The 26,960-nt window shown below is 60.7% G+C and overlaps 2 protein-coding genes and 1 pseudogene across 17 annotated transcripts in view; 2 read left to right on the top strand and 1 right to left on the bottom strand.

Moving 5' to 3' along the window:
- The window catches only part of BRAT1 (BRCA1 associated ATM activator 1), a 15,924-nt gene extending 2,696 nt beyond the window's left edge, over window positions 1-13,228 (bottom strand). Inside the window, exons 1-10 of one of the 6 annotated variants that reach the window (XM_060173207.1) lie at window positions 13,119-13,228; window positions 4,687-4,823; window positions 2,684-2,838; window positions 2,181-2,325; window positions 1,710-2,082; window positions 1,224-1,340; window positions 883-974; window positions 529-647; window positions 217-400; window positions 61-134 (exon numbers count right to left, since the gene is read on the bottom strand). In XM_060173207.1, coding sequence (XP_060029190.1) covers window positions 61-134; window positions 217-400; window positions 529-647; window positions 883-974; window positions 1,224-1,340; window positions 1,710-2,082; window positions 2,181-2,325; window positions 2,684-2,838; window positions 4,687-4,813 — 1,386 coding nt within the window. In that variant the 5' untranslated portion in view covers window positions 4,814-4,823; window positions 13,119-13,228. The other 5 variants (XM_060173204.1, XM_060173205.1, XM_060173203.1 and 2 more) reach the window with 5 other exon arrangements.
- Window positions 11,679-12,316, top strand: LOC132533123 (thymosin beta-15A-like; annotated as a pseudogene).
- IQCE (IQ motif containing E) lies at window positions 12,726-26,960 on the top strand. Of its 11 annotated transcripts, none has more exons than XM_060173217.1 (22): window positions 12,726-12,850; window positions 13,875-13,922; window positions 14,240-14,282; window positions 14,788-14,916; window positions 15,079-15,182; window positions 17,595-17,708; window positions 17,784-17,834; window positions 19,670-19,740; window positions 20,030-20,102; window positions 20,185-20,234; window positions 20,567-20,775; window positions 21,091-21,146; window positions 21,503-21,660; window positions 22,119-22,223; window positions 22,605-22,695; window positions 23,020-23,178; window positions 23,566-23,589; window positions 24,106-24,207; window positions 24,541-24,662; window positions 25,034-25,125; window positions 25,951-26,674; window positions 26,719-26,960. In XM_060173217.1, the coding sequence occupies exons 1-21, from the start codon at window positions 12,815-12,817 to the stop codon at window positions 26,115-26,117; spliced, it is 2,004 nt and encodes a 667-aa protein (XP_060029200.1). In that variant the 5' UTR covers window positions 12,726-12,814; the 3' UTR covers window positions 26,118-26,674; window positions 26,719-26,960. The 11 variants fall into 11 exon arrangements, with proteins under 11 accessions (XP_060029200.1, XP_060029197.1, XP_060029196.1 ...); XM_060173214.1 differs by having other exon boundaries at window positions 13,875-13,967; XM_060173213.1 differs by lacking the exon at window positions 12,726-12,850 and adding an exon at window positions 13,090-13,236.

Raw genomic sequence — 26,960 nt, 5'->3', positions numbered from 1 at the left:
CGCAAACCCTGGGCCCCTGCCTCCGCCTCCACGTGTGGAGGTCCCACCCCAGGTGCCTACCGTGGGGCTGGAGTCAGGACTGTCCACGTGCTCCAGCAGGACGCCACACACCTCCAGCACCAGCTCAGGGGGGCCTGGGGACACAGCCCGTGAGGCACCACGCCCCTAGTCCCTGTGGGGCGCCCCCCACCCCAGGAATCAGCAGAGCCCCCTCACCAGCATCCTGGGCCAGCGCCCCCAGTAGGTCCAGGGCTGCCCTCTGCACCCGTTCACAGCCCACCAGTGCAGCACAGAGCCGGCCCCCTGCAGCCGAGATCGGGACATGGCCATTGCAGGAGCGCAGCACGGCCACCACAGCGCCCAGCAGGAAGGCCTGCGGCCAGGGCGAGGGACGCCAGGGCTGGGGGAAGGGGTTGGGTCAGCCAGGCCTGGGGAAGTCCACCAGCCAGGGCAGGGCGAGGGGCACCAGGACTGGGGGAGGCCGGTGTCAGCCAGCAGAGCACCCCCCGTCCCAGCCAGGGCTTATACCAGCGGCGGCAGCAGGGCCAGGCGGGCCAGGGCACAGCACAGGAGGCCAACACAGGCTGAGCGGGAGGCCAGTAGCAGGTCTAAGGAGGCCGAGCCCCCCACTGCGCTGGGCGGCAGTTCTGGAAACAGCAGAAGGCTGGCTTGGTGAGCTCTTAGGGGACTTCCCAGGAGACCCCGTGGGGAGCTGGCTGCTCAGGACACGGGTGCCCCACAAGGACACAGGGTCAATCCCCACCCAGAAGCCCAGGCACCAGGGCTCCCGGCATTCTGCCCTCCCACCCCGCCAGGCCACCTTCTCTCTTAGTTGTCTGGTGACAGATGCCCAGGTCCCTCCCTTCCTTGACGACCTCACACCTTGCAGTCCTGGGGCATCAGTGCTGGTGCTCAGGACACAGGTCAGGGGCTGGAGGAGGACGCCGAAGGCCTGGGCCCTCAGAGCCTGGGGGCTGGGGACAGAGGACTCCATGAACTGGGACCCCCTGGTGGACAGAGTCTCCTGACATGAGAGGGGACTGACTCCACCCCACACAGCTCCAGTTCACCTGCACCGCAGCCCAGAGAAAGCCGACCACCCAGCCAGTGACCAGCCGCTGAGACCACTGACCACGGCTCAGCCTGGTCCCCCTTCTCACTCCTGCAGGACAACCCCGCCACCCCCCACAGGAGCCCCTCCCCCCACGCCCCCACCCACTCACCACTCTGGCAGCTGCAGCACGCCCAGGGCCAGCTGCCCGCCCTGTGAGGGCTCCAGGCGGCCCAGCACCAGTGCCAGCATCTCCCATGGGCCGAGGTCAACGACCACCTCTGGGGAACTACAAGAAAGCCAGGGGCAGTCGTCACCCCTCTGCCCACCCACTTGCCAGGGAGGGAACATGGCTTCCAGGATCCTCTGCAGAGTCCTCTTTCCCCAGACCACAGTCAAAGCGAGGCCCCTGCCTCCCACACCCCACAAGCTGACTGGCTCCCCATCTCCCCCGACCCCGTGAGCTGACCTGCTCTTCGTCTCCCGACTTCGAGAGCTTACCTGCCCCATGTCTCCCAGCCCTGTGAGCTGACCTGTCCCCGTCTCCCGACCCCAAAAGCTGACCTACCCATCTCCCATCCCCATAGCCCCTCATCTCCCAACCTCATGAGCTGACTTGCCTCCCCACCCCCGTGTCTCCCCTGACCCCATAGCCGACCGGGCCACGGCGAGCAGGAGGTCCCCAAGTGCGTGGGGGGCCTGCAGGGGCTGTCCTTCCAGCAGGCAGGTCATGGCGGGCCTCAGCCTCCCCCACAGGGCCGGGGCCCATGGGGCAGGGCAAGAGGTGAATGCGTTGGTCAGCACGCCCAACGCCTGCAGGAGCTGCGGGGTGGACGCGGGCTGCAGGGCCTCTTCCAGCTGAGCCAGCAGCGAGCTGGCGAGCAGAGGCCACTGGGGGTCCAGGGGGGGGCCGCAGGGGGGACCACAGTTATGCAGGGCCAGGCCCAGGACGTGCACCAGGAGCTGCCCGGCCGCCGTGACCACAAACAGGCTGGGGTCCCCTTGCAGGGTGAGCAGGCGGTCCACGGCCCCTGCAGAGGACAGCAGGTTAGTAGGACCCCCAGGGCCCAGTCACCCCCTCCTGCCCTGAGCCAGGGGCTCTGCTCTGCTCCCCTTCCTCAGCACCCACCGAGATCGGCCAGGAAGCCCAGGGCGCCGGGGTGCTGGGCCAGAGAGTGCAGGCCCTGGATCCAGGCGCTGCGCACTGTGGGGGCCATCCAGGCCTCACGGCCAGGGGCGCCCTGCTCCCCAAAGAGCAGGGGCAGCAGCTTGGCCTGTGGGGAAGCAGAGGGGAATCATGGGGTGGCAGGCAAAGGGGCGCTGGGAAGGCTTCCCGGGGGGGCGGCAGGGCCCAGCCCACTGTGTGGGGTGCTCAGCGAGTCCAGCTCCACAGCCCCCTCCGGCCACACAGGAGACCCTCATTCCCCCAGGGCTCTACTGTGGTGGGCAGGCCAGGTGGAAGTGGAAACACCACCGCCCCCAGGGCCCAGCAGGTGGAGAGGTCAAGCCTGGCCTCTCGGGAGGGAGCCACTGGCACAAGTCTCGCGGTATCCCTCCCCAGGTCACGGGAGTCACAGGCTGGGCCGCCTACTCCCAGGGTGCTGCTGCCCATGTCAACTGGCCCGCGCTTACCTGCAGGAGATGGAAGCAGCTCTCCTGGGCTGAAAGCACGCCCGCAAGGCGCAGGGAGAATGCGAACACGGGCCTGCTGGGCTCCGGGCCCTCAGCCGAGCGCCTCAACAGCTCCACCAGGCAGGGGTGCTCCTGCAGTAGTCGCAGGCTGGGCCCTGCGCGAGAGACGGACAGAGGGATGGATGGATGGATGGGCGCTGGCCTGAGGGAGCGGCCTCTGTGTCCCTAGTCTGCCCAGCACCCCATGGGACAGATGCCCTGCTGCCTCCCCACTCTCCGGGCAGCTGGCGCCCTCTGCAAATCCCAGCAGTGGCTTCTGGAGGTTTTGGGACAAGACACCAGCCAGTGAGACAGAAAAGGCCCCCAGGACCGAGCAGCTCTCTTGCTATTCAAAGCGCAGGTTCAAGCCCCGCCCTGGACAAGCGCACACTGGGGAAAGCTGTGCTGAGTCCCTTGTCTCTCCCCCTCCAGTCTTTCCTGCCACCCCAGTGACCATGGGGTGGCACTGAACCTACAGAACCGACATAAACGTGAGAGGGAGCCTGCAAAAGCCAACAAACAAGAAGCTGCTCCCAGCCCCGCTCTCCCAGGGACTCTGATCTCCGACCTGTGAGCCAATTCAGGTGAGTGAACAGACAGCCTGCAGCGCCTGGTTCCAAGAGCAGAAGGACTAGGAAGAGGAAGAGAGAGAGAAAGAAAAGGCGGAGGAGGAGGAAGAGGAGGAGGAGGGAGGGCCGGTGTGCAAGCTTTTCAGTCCCCAAGGGTGGAGAGTGGAGGGTGGAGGGCAGGCGCAAAGGCGGCCTGGGGAGGGAGCAGCAGGTGCAGAGAACAGCCTCCAGCACCCCACAGCCCAGATGAGGAGGGAGGGCTTCCTCCAGGCCAGGAACCAGCTGGGGCTGAGGGGGCAGCCAGCTAGATGATTGCCGCACACGGGCCAGCACTCTCCTACTCAGCAGGAGCAGACGCCGGATGGGGCAGACCCTCAAGCTTTGGACCACAGGGCAGGGGCAGACAGACGCACGGGAGCCCCCACATGGCAGCAGACTCAGGGCTGGGGCGGCGCCAGTCACCGCAGGGCACGGGCACGCAGTCCTCAGGACACAGACACGCACGCAGGCAGGCTAGCTACTTGGTGAGCTCGCGCCTCTGCTGGACACCACCTGCCAGGCCCTGGAGTGGAGGACCCAAGAGCTTCCTAAGGAGTGAGGCTGCCCTCAGGGAGCCAGAACGTCTCTGTTGGGGCCCGGAGGTGGTACAGTGGCCAGAGCCTCAGACATAAGAGCAGAAGGCACAGAGTTCAACCCCTGGTACGTGATCAAGGCTCCAACATCCCAGGTTCAAGCCCCTGCATCGGTATCGACCAATGCTAGGCAACTTTTGACAAACTGATAGTAATAATGGTAACAATATTAATGCTAGTGAAATAGCACAGCAATTCTGCAAAAAGATTCTCCTTGGGGAATGTTATGCATGTACAAACTATTGTACTTAATGTTGAATGTAAATCACTAACTCCCCAATAAATAAAAAAAATCAGAAAAAAAAAAAACTCTCCTGCCTGAGGCTCTGAGGTTCCAAGTTCAATGCCCTGCACCACCATCAGCCTGAGCTGAGCAGGGCTCTGAGACACACACCCGCAGAAGCAGAAAGAAATTGGTTTCTTAAAACTGGTTCCTGTGGTCCGGGAGGTGGCGCAGTGGACAAAGCATTGGATTCTCAAGCACGCAGTCCTGAGTTCAATTCCCGGGAGCACATGTACCAGAGTGATGTCTGGTTCTTTCTCTCTCCTCTTATACTTCTCATTAGTAAATAAATAAAATCTTCAAAAAAAAAAAAAAAAAACTGGTTCCTAATTCCAAAGAGCGCCAGCAGAGCTGTGCCCCAGCCCCGGAGCCAAGGACGGGCGCCCTGATCCTGCCTGTCCTGGGGACTAGGGGGGCGGAGGGCCTGGTCCTGTCTGTCCCCAGGGAGGGCCCTGAGCGAGTGCTTGGCGCCCACCTCACCTGCCGCGGCCAAGGAGCGGAACCAGTCCAGAAGCTTCTCCAGACACGTGTCATCAGGCTCGGGCAGCCGGGGGTCAGCCAGCACGGCGCAGAGGGCCGGGAGGAGGCGGGAGCTCTCGGGGTCCATGGCGGCCCGGCTGCGGGAACAAGGTGAAGCTGTCAGGCCCGCGGGCACCGCAGGGTCGCCAGGAACCCGCAGCCTCGGCCCGCACTGAATGGGCCCTTGCACGGGAGCGGGTACGCTGCGGGCCGGGGCGTGGGGTGGCAATGCAGTCAAATGAAGAGCATCGCCACCCACCCAAAGGGACGACCCGACTCAGTACCAGGAATCAGCACGCGCCTCCTACACGAGCTCAGAAAGCCCGCGCCGCGAAGCACCACCCCGACGCAGGCTGCCTGGGTCCGCCCCCTCTAACCACGCCTCGACGTCAGCCAAGGCCGCCTCGAAACCACGCCCCGACGCAGCCTGGTTCCCCAACCACAAACACCCTGACGCATGCGTGGCCCCGCCTCCTCCTCTGAGCCCCGTCCCGACAGCCGATCTCGCTCCCTCGAAAACACACGCGGCCAAGCCCCGCCTGTGTAGCCCCGCCTCCAACGCAGCATGGCCCCACCCCCACGTACAAACAAGCCCCGCCCTTTCCGAACAAGGCCCCGTCCCCGACACGCATAGGTTCCCGGCACAGCTGCGCCCCCACCGGCGTCCGGCCTGCGCACACGAAGCCGGCCCAGCGCTAGCCCCGTCCCACACACGCTCTAGGCCTCGCATACGCGGGCCCGACCCATCAGATCACACGCATGCGCCGCCTTGACGGAAATGTGCCTTAATGGAAACGTTCTTACCGGTCCTGCCTGGACTCTCTTCCAACCAATGCCCAGTTTCACAGCGACGCTCTTTCGAGCCCCTTCCCCCCCCCCTCACACAAGCAGGCCCCGCCCCAAGCTTGCGCTGGCCACGCCCACCGCACCCTCAGTTCACGCATGACGCATGCGTCGTCCCCACTCGACGTACATGCAGGCCCCGCCCTGGCGCAAGCATTAGCCCCACCCCGACACACTACGAGGCCCCGCCTGACTCCGTGATGGCCACGCCCACATGCTCAGACTACCCCTATCCCTGGGACGCACACCCTCGGGGGTCTGCTACGGGGTCCTGAGGGAACTGCGGACCAGGGACCTGCGGCCGCACCCCTCAGGCCTCCCGGTAGATTCGGGGCCCAGACTTAGATTGAATTGAGCTGCGCCCAAGGGAGCCGAGACAGCCAGCACCGACGGAGACGCCCAGATGGCCCGCCCTCGAGGAAGAGAGCTATAAAGGGCGTGGCCGTAGAGGGCGGGGCCTAGCTCTTGGGCGGGTCCAGGCGAGGGCGGGGTCTCGCTGTCGGGGTGGGCCGGCAGGTGGAAGCACCTGTGGGTGCCCAAGTAACCTGGTCTCCAAGACAACGGCCAGGTGACCGAGGTTCTGTAAGACTCTTCTGCCCCAGGCTCCCAGGTTCAATCTCCAGCACCATCATCAGCCAGAGCTCAGCAGGGCTCTAGGGTCTCTCTCTCTATCTCACTAAAATAAATTTTTACAAATTACAAAAACCTAAGGACGGTAGCACAGCGGGTGTAAGCGCACGTGGCTCAAAGTGCAAGGACCGGCGTGAGCATCCCGGTTGGAGCCCCCGGCTCCCCACCTGCAGGGGGGTCGCTTCACAAGCGGTAAAGCAAGTCTGCAGGTGTTTATCTTTCTCTTCCCCTCTCTGTCTCCCCTCCTCTCTCCATTTCTCTCTGTCCTATCTAACAACGACAACATCAATAACAACAATAAGTACAATAACAATAAAAAATACAAGGGCAACAAAAGGGGAAATAAATATAAATAAAGAAAAGAATTTTAAAAATTACAAAAACAGGGGCCGGGCAGTAGTGTGGCGGGTTAAGTGCACATGCTGTGAAGCACAAGGACGGGTGTAAGGATCCCCACATAAAAATAACAATAACAACACAGGGCTGGATACACAGCACAAGGGTTCTTCAAAGATTCTCCTGACTGAGGCTATGAGGTCCTAGGTTCTGTCCCCAGTACCACACCATCAGCCAGAGCTGAGCAGGGCTCTGTTTTTTTTAATTAGATAAACTGCCTAGGCACTAAAGTACTGCAAGCCATTGCTAAATAAATACAGAAATGTGTTTGTTTGGTTTTTTTGGAGGGGCAGGTGGTGCATCTGGCTGAACACACACATTACAGTGAACAGGACCCGGGTTCAAGTCCCCAGATCCCCACCTGCATGGGGGAAGCTTCACGAGTGGAAGCAGGGCTGCAGATGTTTCTCTGTCTCTCTATCCTTCCCCTCTCAATTTTTCTCTGTGCTATGAATTTTTAAAAAAATATATTAATAAAATGATTATTTAAGGGGCTGGATGGTGGCATCCTTGCTTGAGTGCACATTAATTACCATGCACAGGGAGTAGGGTGGTAGCTCAGTGGGTTAAGCGCAGGTGGCGCAAAGCGCAAGGCAGCATAAAGATCCCGGTTCGAGCCCCCAGCTCCCCACCTGCAGGGGAGTCGCTTCACAGGAGGTGAAGCAGGTCTGCAGGTGTCTGTCTTTCTCTCCCCCTTTCTGTCTTCCCCTCCTCTCTCCATTTCTCTCTGTTCTATCCAACAATGACGACATCAATAACAACAATAATAACTACAACAACAATAATAACTACAACAACAATGAAAAACAAGGGCAACAAAAGGGAAAATAAATATTAAAAAATAAAAAATATGTAAAAAATAAATAAAAATTTCCACGCACAAATTCATGAGCTCAAATCGTCGGACCCCACCTGCAGAGGGGAAGCTTTGTGAGCAGTGAAGCAGGGCTGCAGGTGTCTCTTTCTCCCCTTCCCCTCTCAATTTAATGGCTATGCAGACTCTCCTGCCTAAAGCTCCAAAATCCCAGGCTTAATTCCGCACACCACCGTCAGCCAGAGGCTGACATTTGAGCGCACGTTACAATGCACAAGGTCCTGGGTTCGAGCCCCCAATCCCCACCTGCAGGGGGAAAGCTTTGTAAGTGGTGAAGCAGGGCTGCAAGTGTCTCTCTCTTTCTCTCTCCCTCTCTATGTCCTCCTCTCTCAATTCCTGGCTGTGTCCATCCAGTGCTCTAGTAAAAAAAGGGGGGAGGGGCGGTAGCGCAGCAGGTTAAGCGCACATGGCTCAAAGCGCAAACACCAGCATAAGGATCCCAGTTCGAGCCCCCAGCTCCCCACCTACAGGGGAGTCGCTTCACAGGCAGTGAAGCAGGTCTGCAGGTGTCTGTCTTTCTCTCTCCCTGTCTTCCCCTCCTCTCTCCATTTTTCTCTGTCCTGTTCAACAACAACAATAACTACAACAACAATAAAAAACAACAAGGGCAACAAAATGGAATAAATAAATTAAATTAAATAAATAAATAGGGAGTCGGCTGGTAGCGCAGAAGGTTAATTGCAGGTGGCACAAAGCCCAAGGACTGGTGTAAGGATCCCAGTCTGAGCCCCCGGCTCCCCATCTGCAGGGGAGTCGCTTCACAGGTGGTGAAGCAGGTCTGCAGGTGTCTGTCTTTCTCTCCCCATCTCTGTCTTCTCCTCCTCTTTCCATTTCTCTCTGTCCTATCCAACAAGGACAACATCAATAACAACAACAACTGCAACAACAATAAAAAGGGCAAAAAAAGGAAATAAATAAATATTAAAAATTAAATAAATAAGTAAATAAAATAACTCAGTGGTCTGGGAGGTGGTGCAGTGGATAAAGCATTAGACACTCAAATGTGAGGTCCTGAATTCAATCCCCGGCAGCACAAATAACCAGCATAGTGATGCCTGGTTATTTTTCTATCCTCTTATCTTTCTCATAAATAAATAAATAAAATCTAACTAAAAAACAAGACTAGATGCCTAAGCATGAGGTCCCTAGTTCAACCCCCTATGAGCTAGAATGATGTCAACCCCCTATGAGCTAGAATGATGCTGTCCGTCTCTAACAAATCTTTTTAGAAAGTGGGGGTGGTGGTGATGGGAGTATAAATCCCAGGGAAGCCCTCGTGGCAAAAAGAAAAAGAAAGGAAGGAAAAATACGTGTGTGTGAACATCAGGGACCTGTGTGTGTGTTTGGGGCGGGCAGTGAAGTGCAGGTCTGTCCGCTGTGCCACCTGCTGGGCCCTAGGAGAGTTGCAGCTCTTGTTTTCGCTTTATTTTTATTTTACAATTTACTGGATAGACACAGCCAGGAATCGAGAGAGAAGGGGGAGATAGAGAGGGAGAGAGACAGAGAGACAGAGATAACCCAGGACCTTGTGCATCGTAACGTGCACTCAACCAGATGTGTCTATCACGACACCCCCCCCCCACTATGCACTCTCAACACTCCTGGAAACTTCTAGTGGGTGCTGCAGCTAAGAACACAGAAGGGGCCCCCAGGGCTGGCTCCTTGACCTAACTCAAGCCCTGGAGGTGCCACTGCTGCCTCCCAGACTACAGCCCAGCAACTCCGGGTACTCTCATTACGTGTCCTTAATTTTTCTGCTGTTCAGGATGCATTAATTTTATTTTATTTTATTTTTGCCTCCAAGGTTATCACTGGGACTTGGTGCCTGCACTATGAATCCACTGCTCCTGGTGGCAATTTTTTTATATTTATTTTTTATTCTTTTTTGTTGCCCTTGTTTTATTGTTGTAGCTATTGTTGTTGTTATTGATGTCTTCATTGTTGGATAGGACAGAATTGGAGAAAGGAGGGGAAGGCAGAGATGGAGAGAGAAAGATAGACACCTGCAGACCTGCTTCACCGCCTGTGAAGCAACTCCCCTGCAGGTGGGGAGCCGGGGGCTCAAACCTGGATCCTTATGCTTATTGTGTTTTGCATAAATCATGGTCTTAACCCGCTGTGCTACCGCCCGACTCCCCTTTTTTTTCCATTTTATTGGACAGGACAGAGAAAAATTGAGACAGAAGTGGAGACAGAGAGAAAGATAGACACTTGCAGCCCTGCTTCACCACTTGTGAAGCTTCCTCCCTGCAAGTGGGGAGCCGGGGGCTCGAGCCCGGGGCCTTGTGCTTAGTATTATGTGCGCTTAGGCAGGTGTGCGCCCGCCCACACCCCTCTATCTCCTTCTCTATCTTCTCTCTCAATTTCTCTCTGCCCTATAGAATAAAATGGAGGAGGGGGTGGAGGCGAAAATGGCCACCAAGAGCAGTGGATTTGTAGTGCTGATACCAAGTCTCACGGATAAACCTGGAGGCAAAAAAAAGGTAGATTGTTGGCATAGGAAATATTGTAGTGGCGGTGCAGAAGACTTTAATGCCCAAGATACAAAAGCTCCAAGTTCTGTCCCCCACGCCAGCACAAGCCAGCACTGAACAGCGCTCTGGTAAAATAATAACATCAAAAACAAAAAAATGGGAGTCGGGCGGTAGCGCAGCAGGTTAAGCACAGGTGGCGCAAAGCGCAAGGAGTGGCATTAAGGATCCTGGTTCCAGTCCCCGGCTCCCCACCTACAGGGGCATCACTTCACAAGCAGTGAAGCAGGTCTGTAGGTGTCTGTCTTTCTCTCCCCTCTCTGTCTTCCCCTCCTCTCTCCATTTCTCTGTCCTATCCAACAACGACAACATCAATAACAACTACAACAATAAAACAACAAGAGCAACAAAAGGGAATAAATAAATGAAATATAAAAAATAAAATACAAAAACAAAAAACCCAGAAGGTGGAGCAGTGAATGAAGTCTGGACCTCCTGAGCATGAGGTCCTGAGTTCAAGCCCTGGCATCACATCTGGTTCTCTTTCACCTCTTTCACTTTCTGTCATTTATATATAAAATCAGGGGCCCAGGTTGTGACACAGCCAATTGAACGCACACATTACAGTGCACAGGAACCCAGGTTCAAGCTTCCGCTCCGCATCTGCAGGGGGGCTGCTTCAGGACCAGTGAGGTAGGTCTGCAGGTGTCTCTTGTCTCTCTCTCTCTCTTCCTCTCAAATTCTGGTTGTCTCTATTCAAAAAATAAAGATAATAAAAAATTAAAGGGCTTCCTCAGCCATGGTTTCACTTATCTGAGAAGAGGGGAAAAAGGAAGGACACTGGGAGTCGGGCGGTAGCGCAGCGGGTTAAGCGCAGGTGGCGCAAAGCACAAGGACCGGCATAAGGATCCCGGTTCGAACCCCAGCTCCCCACCTTCAGGGGAGTCACTTCACAGGCGGTGAAGCAGGTCTGCAGGTGTCTATCTTTCTCTCCTCCTCTCTGTCTTCCCCTCCTCTCTCCATTTCTCTCTGTCCTATCCAACAACGACGACTACAACAATAAAACAACAAGGGCAACAAAAGGGAATAAATAAATAAAATAAAATATTTTTTTTAAAAAAAGGAAGGACACTCAGAAACAGGTGTCGGAGTGACTTAAAAAGGGAAAGAAGGCAGGACAATAGAAAAATGAGAAAAAATGTAAAGTTATAGACAGATAGTTATAGAAATAATAGTCACCCCATAACTGTGACCTTGGGAGAACCACTGCAGTTTCCAGTGGAGGGGATGGGGACACAGAACTCTGGTGGTGGGAACGGCATGAAATTAAACCCATTAGCTCATAATATTGTAAATCCAGGGCTGGGGGAGACAGCACAGGGGTTCTGCAAGACTCTCCTGCCTGAGGCTCTGAGGTCCCAGGTTCAAGTCCCAGCACCACCATCAGCTAGAGCTGAGAGGGCTCTGGGAAAATAAGATAAATAATGATGATGACGATGATGGTGGTGGTGGTGGAGCTGGGGAGACAGCATGATGGTTCTGCAAATAACTCTCCTGCCTGAGTCTCTGAGGATACAGGTTCAATCCCCAGCACCACCATCAATCAGCCAGAGTTGGGCAGGGCTCTGGTCTCTCTCTGTATCTTTCTCATTAAAGATAAATGAAAATATCTTTAAAAATTGTAAATCAGGGCTGGGGAGACAGCATAATAGTTCTGCAAAAGACTCTCATGCCTGAGCTCGGTTCGGTTGCAGTGTACCTTGAGCATGACTTCTCCCTCTCTCGCTCCTTTTCGCTGGCCGCCTGCCTTACCCTTCAGACCTCCAGTCAAGATGAGTGATAAACCTGACTTGTCTGAAGTGGAAAAGTTTGATAGATCAAAACTGAAGAAAACCAATACTGAAGAAAAAAAACACCCTTCCCTCGAAAGAAACTATCCAGCAGGAGAAAGAGTGTGTCCAAACATCATAAAATGAGGATCTCCTTCCAAAAGCAATGTCTTAGTTTGGAGCCTTTTTCTTCATGTGATGTAGATGGTTTAAGCATCTGGTGCCTGCTCACCCGTACCCCCTGACTGAGAGGCCAGGAGTAGTTAGTTTTTCCCTACATTCATATTTAAATTTTCTATTGTTGTGTGAATTCCAGCTAACAGATGCTGCCAATAATCTCACTATCATTGACCTTTTAATGTATAATCCCTTGTACTCTCAAAGGGTTAGCCACTTTTCATTTTGTGGAATGGTGATTGTGTAATTTTGTGATGTCTCCATTGCTCCATGATTTTCATGAAGTGATATGCATTTGTAATTTCACAGTTTTTTTCCCTCATTTCTAATGTAGTGATAAAATGAAAAAATGTAATAATGAAAAAAAAAAAAAAAAAAGACTCTCATGCCTGAGGCTCTGAGGTCCCAGGTTCAATTCCCAGCACCACCATAAGCCAGAGCTGTGCAGTGCTCTGGTCTTTCTCTCTGTATCTCTCTCTCATTAAAATAAAATGAACTATTAACAAAAAATTGTAAATCAAAATTGAATCACTAATAAAAAGTAAATAGAAAAAAAAGAAAAAGAGAAGAGAAGGGCTTCCCCAGCCCTAGAGCCTGGGCGGTGGCTGGCAGGTCACCTGCCCAGGTGAGGGGCGATGAGGGGCGTGCAAAGCACCCCCCCCACACACACTCCCCGCTCGAAGGTGGTGGCGCAGGCGTAGTGAGTGGTGACCGGCCGAGAGCGCCCAGGCCCCGCCCCCGCCCCAGGCGCGCGGGGCTCTCCGCTCATGCGCACACCTGGCCGAACACATCCGGGGCTCGCGCGGTTGCCATGGCAGCGAGGAGGCGGCGGGCAGCCCGCGAAGACCTAGCGGGTCAGCGCCGCGGTCATGTCGGGGGGCGCCGGGGAGCCGGGGTCGGACTCGGTGAGCAGGCGGGATCTGGGGGGGGGGGCTGGGGGTACTGGGGGCCGACGTGTTGCCGGGCGCGGGCGCCGCTGGGATTGTTAGCGCATAAGCGCCGCCCCGCCCGCCGCCTCCTCCTGGAAGCCCTCCTGACGCCGCCCCGCACTGTCCGGCGCCTGGTTGGCCAGAGCCCCCCCCTCACGTAAGTGCCCCGGGAGGGCGGCCTGCAGGAGGGGCCCGACCCCGCCCAGGACCGTGCACGAACCCCCCCTCCCATGGCCCGGCTCACCCACGGCCTCGAGCGGGAGTGCAGGAAGGCCGGCCGGCGGCTGGGAGGGCCGCCTTGGACCCGGGGCCAAGCGGCGCGCCCGGAGCCACGCATCCCGCAGGGGTGCCCCGACCTGCAGGTGCACAGGCCTGGGGCGGGCGCGGGCGGGATTGGGGGCACGGGGTCAGCGCTGACCACCCCCGTCACTCCCCAGACCCCACCACCCTGCTGCCTCCCCCGGGGTCTCGTCCCCCTGCCTGCACACGGCGTCCAGGCGCTCACCGCACCCCTGGCCAGTGCTGAGGGCTGGGGCGCCCTGGCTTGGGCCCCTCCCTGGCAGCCCCTCCCAGGAGGACCGGGTTGTCCGGAGTCGAGTCCCGCCGCACGTGGCCCAGGGCGCCACCTGCCGGCGGCCAGAGGTCGCTGCTGCGCCCGGCCGCGCGCGCTCGCTGCCCCTGCGCTCCTGTCTTCCTTCTGGAGTTCAGCTTTTAGATGACTTGTTCGTTTACTCTACTGGACAGAGACAGAGAGACCCCCGCGGCCCTGCCCAGCGGCTTGTGAAGGCTTCCCCCCTGCAGGCGGGGAGCGGGGGCTCGAACCCGCGGCCCGGCACTCTGGCAGGCGCTCTCCATTGCCTCAGAGCCCCCCGGAGTGCCCGGTGCCCACGGGGTGAGGAGCCGGCTCAGGGCGCCAGCGGTGTTCCCGCCACTCCACTCCATCCGCCTGCGGTGCACGAGGGGCCGCTGTGCAGAGATGTGACCCCCCCCTCTCTCGCAGAGTGAGGACGCCCTGTCGGCTAGCACCTTTGACTCCGGTTCTGAGGCGGTGAGTGGGCTGGGGGCCGCCCAGGCCCACGCCTACAGCCCGCAGGTCAGTCTCCGCCCTGGCCCAGCAGGGTGAGGGGTGGGGGCGCCCTACACCACCTGGGGGCACCTGGGCTGAGCCTCCTCTCAGGAGGGAGTCACTGCCCTCCAGCACTGGGTCCTCACTGCCCTGGGCACCCAGGGGGAGGGGGAGGTGGGCACACCGTGGGCAGTGGGGCCCAGCCCCTTCTGGGGAGGGCCAAGCCTGGAGGGCCTGCAGAGAGGACTTGTCCCTGTGGGCGCATCACCCACCCAGCAGCCTCTCCCCCTCCCCTGCAGAGAGTACAGGGGAGTGCCCGCAGACCTCTGCCCACTTCACTGCGTGAGTACAGCTCCTGGGCCTCCGCTCAGCAGGTGGGAGGGACCCTCTTTGAGGTCTGCCTGGCCACTGCTCTGCTTTGCCCCTCGGGTGCTCCCAGACTGGGGGGGGGCAGAACCAGTCTTCAGAGAGGCAGGTCCCACAAGCTCATGGCCTTTACGTGTAGACGTGAGGCCCCGGGTGGGAGGCCACAGGCTCATCCACTGGTGTCCATTGGTGCTGGTGGACACACGGGGTCCTTGCACTGCTGTCTCTGGTCCTGTGGTGGCTGGGCTCTGGGCTGAGACGCGGGTTAGCTGGAGGCCTATGGGAGGGGAGAACCGGGGTCCGCTGTTCCCTGTCACGGACCTTTCTCACACCCTTCGGTTCTTCAGGGGCGGGTGGGGACACCATGGCCCGGGGCTGAGTGGCCGGCCACCCGTGAGGCTGCTCGGGGTTGCCTGTATGTGCCGGCCCTGCCAACCTGGCCCCGGGACCACGTGTGACTGAGCCGCCCGGTACTCCCCAGAGTCGCCCTACTACTCCAGACCCAGGAAGGTGGCCTCCTGGCGCTCCCTGAGGTCCGCAGCCAGTGTGCCTGTGGCCAGCCGCATGTCCCCGACCCCCCAGAAGCTGTGGCTGGCCCCCTCCAAGCAAGGTAGGCTGCCCATCACCTCCCACCGGTCCAGTCATAGAGGGAGGGCCCGGGCCGGGCAGGCAGGGTTCCCAGAGGAGGAGCGTGGGGGGTGGGGGTCCCGACCGCTCAGGAATGTCCTGGACCCACGGGGCCTCCTGCCGGACCGAGCCTCTGCCCGGACAGCCGGAGCGCCCCCCAGCCACGTCCACCCCGCAGGTCATGTGCCTGGGACACCCGCATACAGGGAGAAGGAGGCCATGTACGAGGAGATCCTGGAGCTGAAGAAGGTGCGTCTCATGCCCTCAGGCTGTCGCCGCCCGTCACCTCCCACCCGTCCAAGTGCCAGAGGGCTAGGCTGGGCCAGGGTGGAAAGGCGGCTGGCAGTGTGGTGCCAGGAAACAGCCCAGTGCCCACTCCCTCCCTCACCTGCCACCAACTGCCCTGCCGTGCCAGAGTGCCTCTGGGGACGGGCTCCCACACGCCGGCCGTGCCCAGCGAGGTGTGACACTGACTGAGTGGGTGTGGGTGGTCCTCTCTGCCCTGGGTGCTCTCCCCTGACGCCCATCCAAGGGCTGAGGGGAGCAGCACTATGGCCCGTTAGGACACTGCAGGGGATGGGCCGGACACGCCCCCGCGCCCTCATGAGGGTCCCTCTTGCCTGATACCCAGGGGCCAGGGGCTGCGCCCTCAGCCACGAGTGAGGTTCCATCCTCTCATCTCCCAAGCCTTTCCACAGCATGGAGTGGGTCTCACAGTCGTGGCGAGAGGCTCTGTCCCTCACCTGGCTCCCTGGGCCGCGTGGTACCAGTGCTGAGTCGTATGCTAGGGAGTATGGGGAGAGCCTTCAACCACCCAGGGAGCTCCTGTGTGCCAGGGCTCGAACCCAGGGCCTTGTGCATGGTGAAGCTTTTGCTGTACCCACTGAGCTGTCGTTTTAGTTGTTCTTCTGGAATCATGTTGCTCGGTTTCTAAATATAATTTGTTTTGCCTCCAGGGTTGTCTCTGGGGCTCAGTGCCGGCACTGCAAATCCACTGCTCCTGGAGGCCATTTTTTCCAATTTATTGGCCAGAAAAGAGAAACTGAGAGAGAAGGGGGAGATAGGGAGAGACGACACCTGCAGACCTGCTTAATCTCTTGTGACGCATCCCCCCTGCAGGTGGGGGAGCTGGGGGCTCGAACCTGGATCCTAGCACGGGTCTTTGTGCACTGTACTATGTGTGTTTGACCCTATGCGCCACCACCTGGCCCCTGAATATGATATTTAAAAGGTTCTTGCTCCTTTTTTACAGAAACCATACTCAGGTCCTTGCACACACACTGATGCCAGACCACCCCCACCCAGGTTTTCGTTTTGTATTTTGAGAGAGGGAGAAAAGAGAGACCCCTGAGGCAGTGGGCACGCCTGTGGGCCATTTCTTTCGCACAAGCTGAGATTTCCCATGTGGTCCAGGCTTCCTGTCACCACATGCGCTCTGGCCTATCCCATGAACCTAGGACCTCTGTTCCTGCCGACTCCTGCCTGCCTGCCTGCCTGCCTGTCTGTCTGTCTTTCTGACCCGCCGGCTGTGTGTCTGCTCCGAGCCGTGTCAGCGCTGGCACTTCCCGCGTCCTGCCCCATTTCCCTCACAGTTGCTCCAAGAGCTGTGGGCATAACCGGGCATGCTTGCTGCTTCTCTGTATTTCGCTTACAGACTTTTAAGTCTTACCTGTCTCTCATGTTACCAGGTAAAGACAGTAAGGGAGAAGGAAAGAGCAGCTGAAGAGAGACAGGTGTCTCAGTCCCGCATCACCACTCTGGCAGCTTCCCTTTCAGGAAGAGGGAGAGATACAGAGGGAGGGAGAGATGGCACAGCCTGGCAGTTTTCCGTGCAGGGTGGGCGCACTGCACAGCTGAGCCACCTGGCAGGCCCACCCCTGCCCTCTGCCGCTTTCCTGTTGGTCCCTGCCCACCGTGGGTGCCCAGCAGCCCAGGCACATTCCTGTGGGTGGTGTGAGGGCATCAGTGGGGCGCCCCCACATCCCTGTAGTCCGTGGCTCCTCACCACTCTGGTGTCCCCGTGCTGGGCCTTGCTCGGCCTATCTGCGTGCAGCTCTCTGCCAGCCCTTGGTGCCCTGCCCTCGGAAAGACCTCCTTCCCCACCCTGAGGTCTGGGCAGCACATGAATGTTCAGTTCGTGCAGGGTGGGGGGTGTAGCCCCCAGGTGCAGGTCGCACTCGGTCACCCCACCCCTGCCCTCTTGCTCTGTGGCTGTTGAGAAAGCCAGGGTCCTGCCCTCCCAGGCGCGTCCTAAGCGTGGTGGGTGCTGTCTGTTATTTTCAAATGCTTGATTAGTTATCGTGGGCAGGGAGGTGGTTCAGGAATTGAACCCACGGCCCTTGGGCCTCTGCCCTCGTGCTGGCGCTTGGCCTCTTACAGCGAGGATGCGGGGCTCTGCCCTGAGGGGCGTGCCTGCCAGGGTCTCCAGGGGCCACAGCCGGTGCAGTGAACTGCCCTGCACAGGGTCCAGGCATGGCTGGGCCTGGTGGGGAACTCTGGGCCCTGGAAGGCCGTCCTCCCTCGTGCTGGATCTCCCAGCCCCACCACCTCCTACACACGTCGCGTCTGGCAGGGTCGTGCCTCGAGGTGACTGTCGTGGGTGAGCCTGTCTCAGCATGTGTCCCGGTGCAAGCATCCTGGTGCGGGGCCCTCTCTCTCCAGTCGCTGCATGTGCAGAAGGGGGACATGGACGTGCTCAGGGCCCGGCTGCAGCGCCTGCAGGAGGAGAACAGCCGGAAGGACCGGCAGATGAGGCAGTTGCTGGAGCCTTCGCACGTGAGTGCCTAGCCTGGCCAGCACCGCCCGCAGGAGCCTGCCCAACCCTCCTCACTGTCCGTCTGCTTACCGCAGGGCCCCGAGTTCGTTCGGACTCTGGTGGAGAAATGGCCAGATGCCGGCTGGGTGAGTATGGCCTGGGCAGCTCAGAGCCCGCCCCTCGCCCTCCCAGAGCCGCAGGACCACAGGGTCTCCCTGAAGAGGAGAGACCAATGCGAGATTGCCAGCAAGCCTGTGGCGAGGCCACCTGGCACAGCCAGGGAAGGGGGCAGTTGGGCCAAGGCCTGAAGATGCTGCCGTGCGTGTCAGCCTGAACATGAGGCCACAGAGAAGGAGAAGGAGCAAGGTGACCTGGCGTGGGGACGCCTTTCCCCACCAGCCTTACAGAGGGGAGGAGCTGGCAGCAAAGCCGGAGGAAGGGGCCGGACATACTCCAGGACTCACTCATCCAGGCAGGATGAGCTAACATAGCAGCAGGGCGGCTTGGCCTCGGAGAGCCAGGGGCCTGGCGGGGCCGTGGCCTGGTCACCTCAACTCTGCACTTGGATCAGATGGGACGTCGGGCAGGGGAGGCTTTCCCCACTGGCTACAGCCCTGGATACCACTCACCCACCTGCCCATGTCACCTCCCGGGGTCTCACAGCAAGGCCTTTGCCTGCGGGTACAGTTATGGAATCAGAGGCCAGGCCCCTGAGACTCCTGCCATGGGGTCCTGGCCACGACCCCAAGCTCTGTGACATCCGCCCTCCACCAGCTGTGGACAGCTGGGAGACCGTCACACAGTGTTGGCTCTCGAACCCTCCGCGGGAGACAAGCCATGCATACCAGCTGGAGCAGACACCAAAGCCAGGGCCCGGTGCCCCGTCCCGCTTGGCCGTGTCTCACCATGAAAAGCCAGAGGGGCCGCCCAGCCATGGGCCGTTCAACCAGCTCGGGACAAGGCGCATCCAGTGTGGGCCCTGCTGGAGCCAGGAATCTCTGGGGAGGGAGATCTGAGGGGTAGAAGCCAGTGCCTCGCCCACAGTACCTGGTAGCCAGGGAGGGCACTGACAAGCCTTGGCCCTTTCCAGACAGGGACTCCCCGCGGCCGCTATGCCAGCCTCACAGTTTTCCAGTCTCGTTTCGTTCTTTCTTTACTGGTTGACTTGAGCCCAAGTGTCACTCTGGGGTCAAACTCAGGACCTCTGGCTCAGGGTCCAGTGCCCGCCACCCCTCCTCCCAGGCCGCTTTGGCCTTTCCTGAGCACGTCTGGTGTTTGTCTTCTTTCTCTTGAGTTTGAGAGGTCACTGCAGAGCAGGGGTCAGGTGTGGCTCTTACCCAGCTGTGTCTGTGCCCTGTGCCCACACTGTCCTCCCGGGCGGGTGGCACCCCAAGGCCGTAGCTGTGTGGGGCCTGGCAGACTGGTCGCCGAGGGCGGGCCAAGTGCAGGGGAGTGCGGGGTTTTTGGGCGGTCACACTGTGTTCCATCAAAGGTGGCACACAGTGTGGGCCAGGCCACAGGTGTCCACGTAAACGGGCTCCGGCTTAGGGACCTACGTGGGCTGCCTCTCGCCATGGTGTGGGCAGGAAGGGCCCTGCGGCACCATCAGGTGGTCCTGGTGCCGACATTCAGACCCAGGCCCACATGTAGAGGGCTCTACCCACTTCCCTGAGCCTGTCAACCATACGCGTTCAGGTCACCGGCGTCATCATCGGGTGCACGTTGAGCGCTTAGGGAGTCATCTCCCCAATTGGGCAGCTGTACCCCATGGTCCCCCGCACCTCCCAGGTGACCCTGCATTGAGCTGTCCCCGGAGGTCAGTGGTAGCCTGCTGGGGTGTCCCAGCCTGCCTTCCAGAACATGTGGCAGGTCCTCAGGGCACCCTGGCCCATCCAGGCAGAAAGCTGGGAGGAAGCCAGCCAGGGGCCACTGGGTAATCGGGATCCATGGGCAGCTGGGCCTCACGCCGAGCTCTCCGCAGGTCATTAACGGTCTCAAGCAGCGGATCCTCAAGCTGGAGCAGCAGTGCAAAGACAAAGATAGCATCATCACGTAGGTCCCCGCCCCGAGCCCCTCTGTCCCTATGTCCATCCCCTCAGGGAGGCCATCCACACCCCCACCTGACTGGCCTATAGCGTCCCTGTCCCCACCCATGTGGCACTCCTCCCCCACCATCGCCCCCGCACCCCACCACCTCCCCTGCATGGTCCCCTGGTGCGAGCAAGGCCCTTCCCTTGAACTGGCCCTGTGTGAGCTAGAGCCGTTCCTTCTCTGCTTCTGTGCTGCTGGGAAGCCCTTGGGCTCTGCCCACGGTGCTCGTGCCCTTGTGCTTGGCTTCCAGCAAGCTGCAGTCAGACCTGAAGACCACCAGTCTGGAGGAGATGCACGTGGCCATGGAAGCCTGCTATGAGGAGGTGACACCTGCCTTGCCCCCCATGAGCATGCCCACCCCACCCCTTGGCCCCTCCACCCTGTGACGGGCATTTGGTGCTGCAGATCCGCCGTCTCCAGACCCTGCTGGCAGCTTCTGAGACGACAAGCAGGAAGTACGAGCCTCCCTGGGCAGCTGCGTCCTGGGGTGCCACTTGCTGCTCCATTTCTTGGAAGTAGGGTGCCCTGTTCCTGTGGGACCCCTATGCCACCCCCCAGACCTGAGTGGTCCTCCCACCCCCACCAACCCTGGGCAGTGGCTCTGTCCGGGAGCCCCATCAGAGCCTATCCTGGAGCACAAGCTGCCCTCGCCGGTCCTAGTCTCCTCCAGGGCCCTGGCTCCCCCAGGGTCTGGTTCCTTTACCCCTGCCCCTACTGTTCCAGGAGGGGAAGGGAGGGGAGGCACAGCCCCGGGCTGTGAATGTGGGCCTCACGGTGCCCCTGTCAGGCCCCCCCTAGACAAGAGGAGTGGGCTACGGCGGCAGAAGGTGAGCAGCGCCCTGCTGAGCCTGTCCCGAGACGTGCAGGAGCTCACCGAGGAGAACCAGAGCCTCAAGGAGGACCTGGACCGGCTGCTGAGCAGCGACCCCTCCAACAAGAGGGGGACCTGCCCCGCCACGCCCACCGGGGACACTGCGGGGGACAAGAAAAGCCACGGTGCGTGGGCCTCACGCGGTCCCCGCGTCACCCTCTGGGAGCCCCGTGAGCAGGGTGTGGCCCACCTGGAACCATGGTCTTTGGGGGTATGAGGCAGAGTCGGAGGACCTTGGGTGTGAGGTGGCCCTGGGGTGCTGCAGGGACCCGGTCATCCAGTGGGGAGGTCCCTCCTCCCCCCCAGCAGCTGGCCAGGGGCTAGGATGTGTTCCGGAAACAAAGGGGGTGGTGCAGGTCCTCAGGAAGGGGCCTCACTGAGCCCTGGAGGGAGTGGGGGGTGGGAGGCTCCATGTGCAGCCCCTCATCCCCCACCCCCAGGCTACGTGGAGTGGAGCAAGCCCCGCCTGCTGCGCCGCATCACGGAGCTGGAGAAGGTCAGTCTGGGGGCCCCCTGAGCTATGCTCCACCCCACAGGGCCACCCCATACCTGCCCACAATCCCCAGGTGGCTACAGTCATACCCTCCTGGTCCCTGGGAGGGGGGTGGGGTGCCTGATGACAGCCACATAGAGAATGTGTCCTGCAGACAACCGGCAGGTGCAGAAGGGGCCTCAGCCTCCTGGGGGCGCCTGCAGTTGTGGGGCCCCAGGCTCAGCTCTGGTTCTGGCTGGGGCAGCTCAGGGCCCTCCCTGTCCCCCAGGCCCAGTCCCCAGGGAGGTGGTTGTCCCTGTCCCATCACTGGGCGTCCCAGTGGGGAGGGAAGAGGAACCGACAGGAGCCATGTCCCCCAGAGAATCTGTTTCCTGGAGGCCCCCAAGCTCCACTCGGCCAACCACCCTGCACACCGCCAGCCCCGCCAGGCCCAGGACGACACTGAGCGCCTGCGGGTGGCTGTGAGGACCCTGAGAGGGGAACGCAGCACCCTGCAGACTAAGCTGCTAGAGCGAGAGTAGGTGGGGGGCTCCCCTGAGCGGGTGGCCTGGTGGAGGAAGCCCCTGAGTGGGTGGCATGTGGGGAAGGGCTCCCCTGTGCCACCCATTCTCCCACTCAGCACTTCCTGGGCCCTCTGTGAAGGGCCTGGGGAGGGGGAGCCCCATCCATCCCTAGGCACCAGAGCACCAGCCAGCCCCCTGCCTCCCACCGGCCACTGTGAGGTCCTAGGCACAGCTCTGACCCCTGTGCCTCCCAGGACCCGGCCTGAAACACCTTGCTCTGGGTGTGGCTGACACCTGGGATGGCTTAGGGAGCAGCCCCAGACAAGCCCGGCCTGTCAGCCCCAGGAAGGCTGGGCCCAGCCAGGGCACAGCACAGGATGGTGGGCGGCCGGCACAGAGGGGAGGGCGAGGCTCCCTCCTGGTCCTTTGGTGCTGGACCCCACCCCCACCCCTGACCGCCCCCTATGTGCAGCCTGGAGGTGAGGCAGCTTCTCAAGGCCAAGGCAGACCTGCAGAAGGAGCTGCAGCTGGCAGTCAGCGGAGAGCAGGCTCTGCGGGAGATGGAGGCAGCGCTGCGGTGAGGCGAGACCTTCCCTGCCGGCCACCCCTGCAGAGTGTGGCCTGGTCCTTGGTCAGGGTTCCGTTGCCTCTTGGGGTGATGGGCACACCCCTGTGCCTCCTTGGATCCCAGAGCCCTCATGGCAGGATCCCTCCTGGCCCTTTGCCTCAGAGTCTTGGGATCATCAGATAGGGGAGTGGGTCTGAGTGGGGTGCAGGGTGCTTGTGCTGAGTGAGTGTTTCACTCCCAGAGACATCAGGCTGCCCTGGGTGAGGTTGGATGCGGTGGGGTCCTGACACCTCCACAGCCCGTCCTGTCAGCCAGCCGTCCCGGCAGCTGCATGCTCTGGGCATCCCAGCCTACACTCAGCATCTGACGGGCGTGCCGCTCTGCCCGCAGAGAAGAGATCCAGGTGCTCACCGGAGAGCTGAGAGAGCACAAGGAAGCTGCCAGGGCAGAGAAGGCCAGGTCTACGGAGGTGAAGCCTGAGGTGGGTCTCGTCCAGCCTGTGTCCGGCTGCCCACAGCCTCTCAGATCTCGGGGAAGCACCTCCCCATACCCCAGATGGCCACTGGGGGCCCTGATCTTGGGGCCACGGCTACCGACGGTTTGGGGTTTATTTCTGAGATGGGGACAGGCTCACTGGATCCAGCCCCCAGGACCCCCCAGAGCTGGTGTGGGCGGGGCCTGGAAAAGCCCTCACCCCACCACAGCCAGAGAGTGGGTGACAATGGGTTTCCTCCCTCACCCCCACATCTGGCCTAGTAATTGGGCAGCTTACCTCCCTCCTGTCTTTCATCCTCACTCCCTGCAGCCTCCCCCACCCCCCTGCAGCCCTTCTCCACCCAGCTTGGACCCTGACCCTGACTCCAGCAGGGAGGGCTGCTCCCAGCCGGCTTCTTCCAACTCAGAGGACAGGAGAGCCATGGCCGCCAGGATCCTGCAGGCTGCCTGGAGGGGGCACAGCCACCGGGTGAGGATGGCCTCACGCCAGGCCCTGCTGACCCCCGGGGGCTGCCTGCCAGGGGCAAGGATGGAAAGACAGTGCCCATGGAGGAGTGTCCCCTGGGGTGGGGGCGGGCAGTGCCCTGATGCCAGGAGAGGCCAGTGCTTCACAGGGAGGGGACGCTGGGGGCCACAGCAGGGCAGCCCAGGAGGGGACACCGGTGTGCCTACAGCGGCCTCAGGGTGGAAGCCCCCAGGGAGCACTACCCAGGGGGGCACTCATGGGCACAACCTTGAACACCCATGAGACGATGGACCGCTGAGCCCACACAGACACCCCACCCGTGGGTGCTGGAGGGCTCCCCCGACTCTGCCCCTGGCCCTGGCGCCCGTCCTCTGACTCCCCATCTTTCAGAAGCATGCAGCTCTCCTGGATGAGGTGAGCAAGGCTGGTTTTCCTGTCCCAGACCTGCGGTCCCCAGGGTGGGTGAGCACTGGATGCCTGTGGGTGTGTTCTCGGCCTCTTGGTGCTCCCTCAGGTGATGTCAGCTGTGCGTAAGGGACGGTGGGACTCCAGTAAACAACCAGCCCCAGGGGACAGCATGGCGCTCAGGGCCTGGGGCCAGGTGGTGGGAGGGCCTGAGGGCATCGGGTGATACAGCAGAGGACTCCCACGCCTGCACCACCTCCATCACTGCCCACTCCGGGCAAGCCCTATCCCCAGACCCTGCCCCCATAAACTGAGATCACTGAGGGCCCAACACAGTCCACCATCCAGCCCCTGTCCCCCCATCACCCCATCTTTCCCTCAGTTCCCCCCACCCCCATCTCCCTCTCACCCTGCACCCCCCTCACCCCCATCTCCCCCTCATTTCCCCTCACCCCCCCGTCTCCCCCTCACCCCGTCTCCCCCTCAGCCATCTCCCTGTCACCCCTGTCTCCCCCTCTTCCCCAGGCGGCTGTGGTGCTGCAGGCAGCTGTCCGGGGACACCTGGCTCGGGCCAGACTGCTGTCACACAATGCAGGTGGCTCCAGGTCACCCAGCTCTCCAGCCCAGGTGATAACCTTGAGCCTCTGCTGGCTCAACCCCCCCCACCTCTGTCCCCCCCCACACTCGCCTGCCCCCCATTGTCCCCCCCAGACTGTGTTCCTGTGCTCCTGTTGGGGTACCTGGCTCAGGCCACACTCGGCCTGGGGCTGTGATGTCCAGGAGGTAGCTCAGTGTAGGGTGTGTACTTCACACAGAGAGGCTTTGGGTTTGAGACTCGGCAATGAGAAAAGTGCGCAGAAAGGCTTAGAGCCACATCAGAATGGTCAGGGCAGCGAGCTGGGCTATGCCTCCCTGGACTAGGGTGGGTGTCCCACAAGCTCCCTCCATGTCCACGTACAGAGCTCCCCGCCGTCCCGTGCACCCAGCCCCCAGGCCCGAGCCCAGGATGCCCTGGGACTGGAGGAGGCTATCACCTGCGTCCAGTCTGCGCTGCGGGCACACCTGACTCGGACTGGACTCAGGTGAGGCTGGGGCCCTGTCTCCAGGACAGGACTCAGCGCCTTGCGGAAAGCCCCGTTGCCACACTTTGGCGGGGGTCCTGAGTCCTGGTTTGTGGTGGGGCGGTGGAAAGGGGAGCAGTTCCTAAGCAGGCTGCCTGTGGGACATCCCCCAGGTAGGCCCCTGTGGTCAGCAGGGTTGGGCTGAGTGGATGGCCCAGCTATGCTGTCTCGCTGGGCTCCCACTTCTCCGTGTCCCCAAATGGGGACTGGCCGCCATCACATCTGGTCTCAGTGTCCACAAGCTATGCTCCATGCCCATGTGCCCCGGGTGAGGGCATGCACCTGGCCTGGGCCCAGCTCTGCCCATCAATCAACAGCCCCCCATCTTCCAGTTTCCCTGGAACAGGACCCACTGCCAGGAGCTCCCCGGCACCAGCCACACACCCCGGTCACTGCTCCCCGCCCCACCTCGAGGCTGTGTCTGGTAACTCAATGCCCTGGGTATCACAGTGGGCGGGTGGCTGGGGGGGGAGCCAAGGCTTCATCCCACCATGCTGCCCATACACAGGGGCCTGTCCCCCCCACAGTGACCTGCGAGGGCAGGGACACGCCTGGGAGTGCCCTGGGGGTGGGGTGTGAGGTCAGCTGGGCTGCTGTTTACAGGTCAGGAGTATGTGGGAGGTGACAGAGGGAACACCGCAGGGATCCCCGCCAGCGAGGATGGGGAGCCAGAACCCTGGGAGCTGGAGAAGCCGGCTGCCCCACAGCCCTGGTCCAGTGAGTGGGGCGAGGCCCTGGGGCTGGGGCTAGGGTTCCAGGGGCCAAGGCCAGTCGGAACTGCCCAATGCCGGCACTGTGAGCTCTCAGCAGACACAGCCACAGGGGTCGGTGGGGTATGGACTGAGCTCCAAGACCCCCAGGCCCCGGTCTGCTCCCCCCTGTGGTGTACTGCAGTCCAGGGATGAGGTCGGAGTCCCCCAGGCCACTGGGAATGAGGTGTTCAGGGATGAGGCCTCAGGTGACAGGCTCCTATCTGCCCCCAGGGCCTTGGAGAGCTAACTGTGCTTACCTCTGGAAAAGGCACAGGGTCCTGCTAACCCTTAGCTCAGATCAGCTCTTGGCCACCCTGCTGGTCTTGCGATGTGGCCGGGGGCTCTACACCACCCACCAGGAGGTGGTTGGGGTGGCGATAGCTGGCAGGCACTATGGGGGACGAGGGTGCCGCCCCTGGACTGGCCGCCAGCCATCAGGAAATGTCTCCATCCCACACAAGGCTGAGCTTCAGTGACATCCCTCTGCCTCTTTCCAGCACCGTCCTCGCCCAGGGCACCATCCCCCGGGGACGACAGCCACTCAGACGACTCAGATGAGGTTGTCATCGCCCCAGCCCCACGGAGCAGCGCGCCCCCACCTGAGCCCCCAGCCCCAGCCCTGAGCCTGTGGGTGCCAGGGCTCCCTGGCAGCGGCCACAGCTGAGGTAGTTGCTGCCTCAGCAAGGAACAGGCCTACCTGCCACACTCGCCTCTGAGTCCTCCACCCGCCGCTCAGCCCTGCCCCTGCACCTCACACCCCTGCTGCCCTGACCCAGAGGAGATAGCCACTGGGGGGTCCCGCCCCAGGACGGGCATCCCCACACTGCCCAGAGGGCTGTGTCCGCACTCTGCTGCCCCTCCAACACCACCTTCCTAAGAGCCCTCACCCCTGCTGGGGGCACCTTCCCAAAAGGGTAACAGTACAGACACAGGCCTCTCCATGACTGCCCTCCCCGAGGAGAGTGGAGTTCCAGGTGCCAGCCCCCGGCCGCCCAGCTCCAAGGACCATCCAGCAGTGATGGGCCTTCAGGCATGGGGCAGCCCATCCCAGGCCATCCCGTCCACAGTGGGCACTCAGGAGCCTGATGCACCAGGCAGCAGACACCCAGGACGACTGTCTATCCATCCAGGACCCAGGGGGAGCAGGCGGAGGCTGGACTGAGCAGCCTGGGAGACAGGGAGGGGGACAGCTGCCCAGTAGGGCAGCGGGCAGGCCAGGAGGTGGGGAGGGCAGCAGGCAGGCCAGGGGATGGGGAGGGCAGCAGGCGGGCCAGGGGCAGCTCTGGTGAAGCAGCTGTGCTCCCTCAACATGTTCATGTTTGGGGGGAGTCTGCGTACCAGGGGAGCGGCCAGGCTCAGACCTCAGCCCAAGTGTCTAGTGGGGCTGCAGAGCCCATTCCTGCCCCCCTGGGCCTTGGGGTGCAGAAAGGAACAGAGTGAGGGGGAAGCAGGGAGGGGCCACCCCTGTGCTCTGCCATCTCTGAATAAAGCTGGTCTGTCCCCACAA

The sequence above is a fragment of the Erinaceus europaeus genome, chromosome 15 (assembly GCF_950295315.1).
Source record: "Erinaceus europaeus chromosome 15, mEriEur2.1, whole genome shotgun sequence".
Lineage (NCBI taxonomy): Eukaryota > Metazoa > Chordata > Mammalia > Eulipotyphla > Erinaceidae > Erinaceus > Erinaceus europaeus.
Note: the sequence above shows the minus strand (reverse complement) of the source record. Positions and strands in the feature narration are given on the sequence as shown.

Bases quoted from the DNA above. Each gene is read 5' to 3' on its own strand.
- IQCE (XM_060173209.1), top strand. From the start codon at position 13,105: ATGGCCCGGCTCACCCACGGCCTCGAGCGGGAGTGCAGGAAGGCCGGC. The intron at 17,709-17,783 runs GTGAGTGCCTAG...TGCTTACCGCAG, and splicing joins AGTTGCTGGAGCCTTCGCAC to GGCCCCGAGTTCGTTCGGAC. The intron at 22,696-23,019 runs GTGGGTCTCGTC...CACTCCCTGCAG, and splicing joins CTACGGAGGTGAAGCCTGAG to CCTCCCCCACCCCCCTGCAG.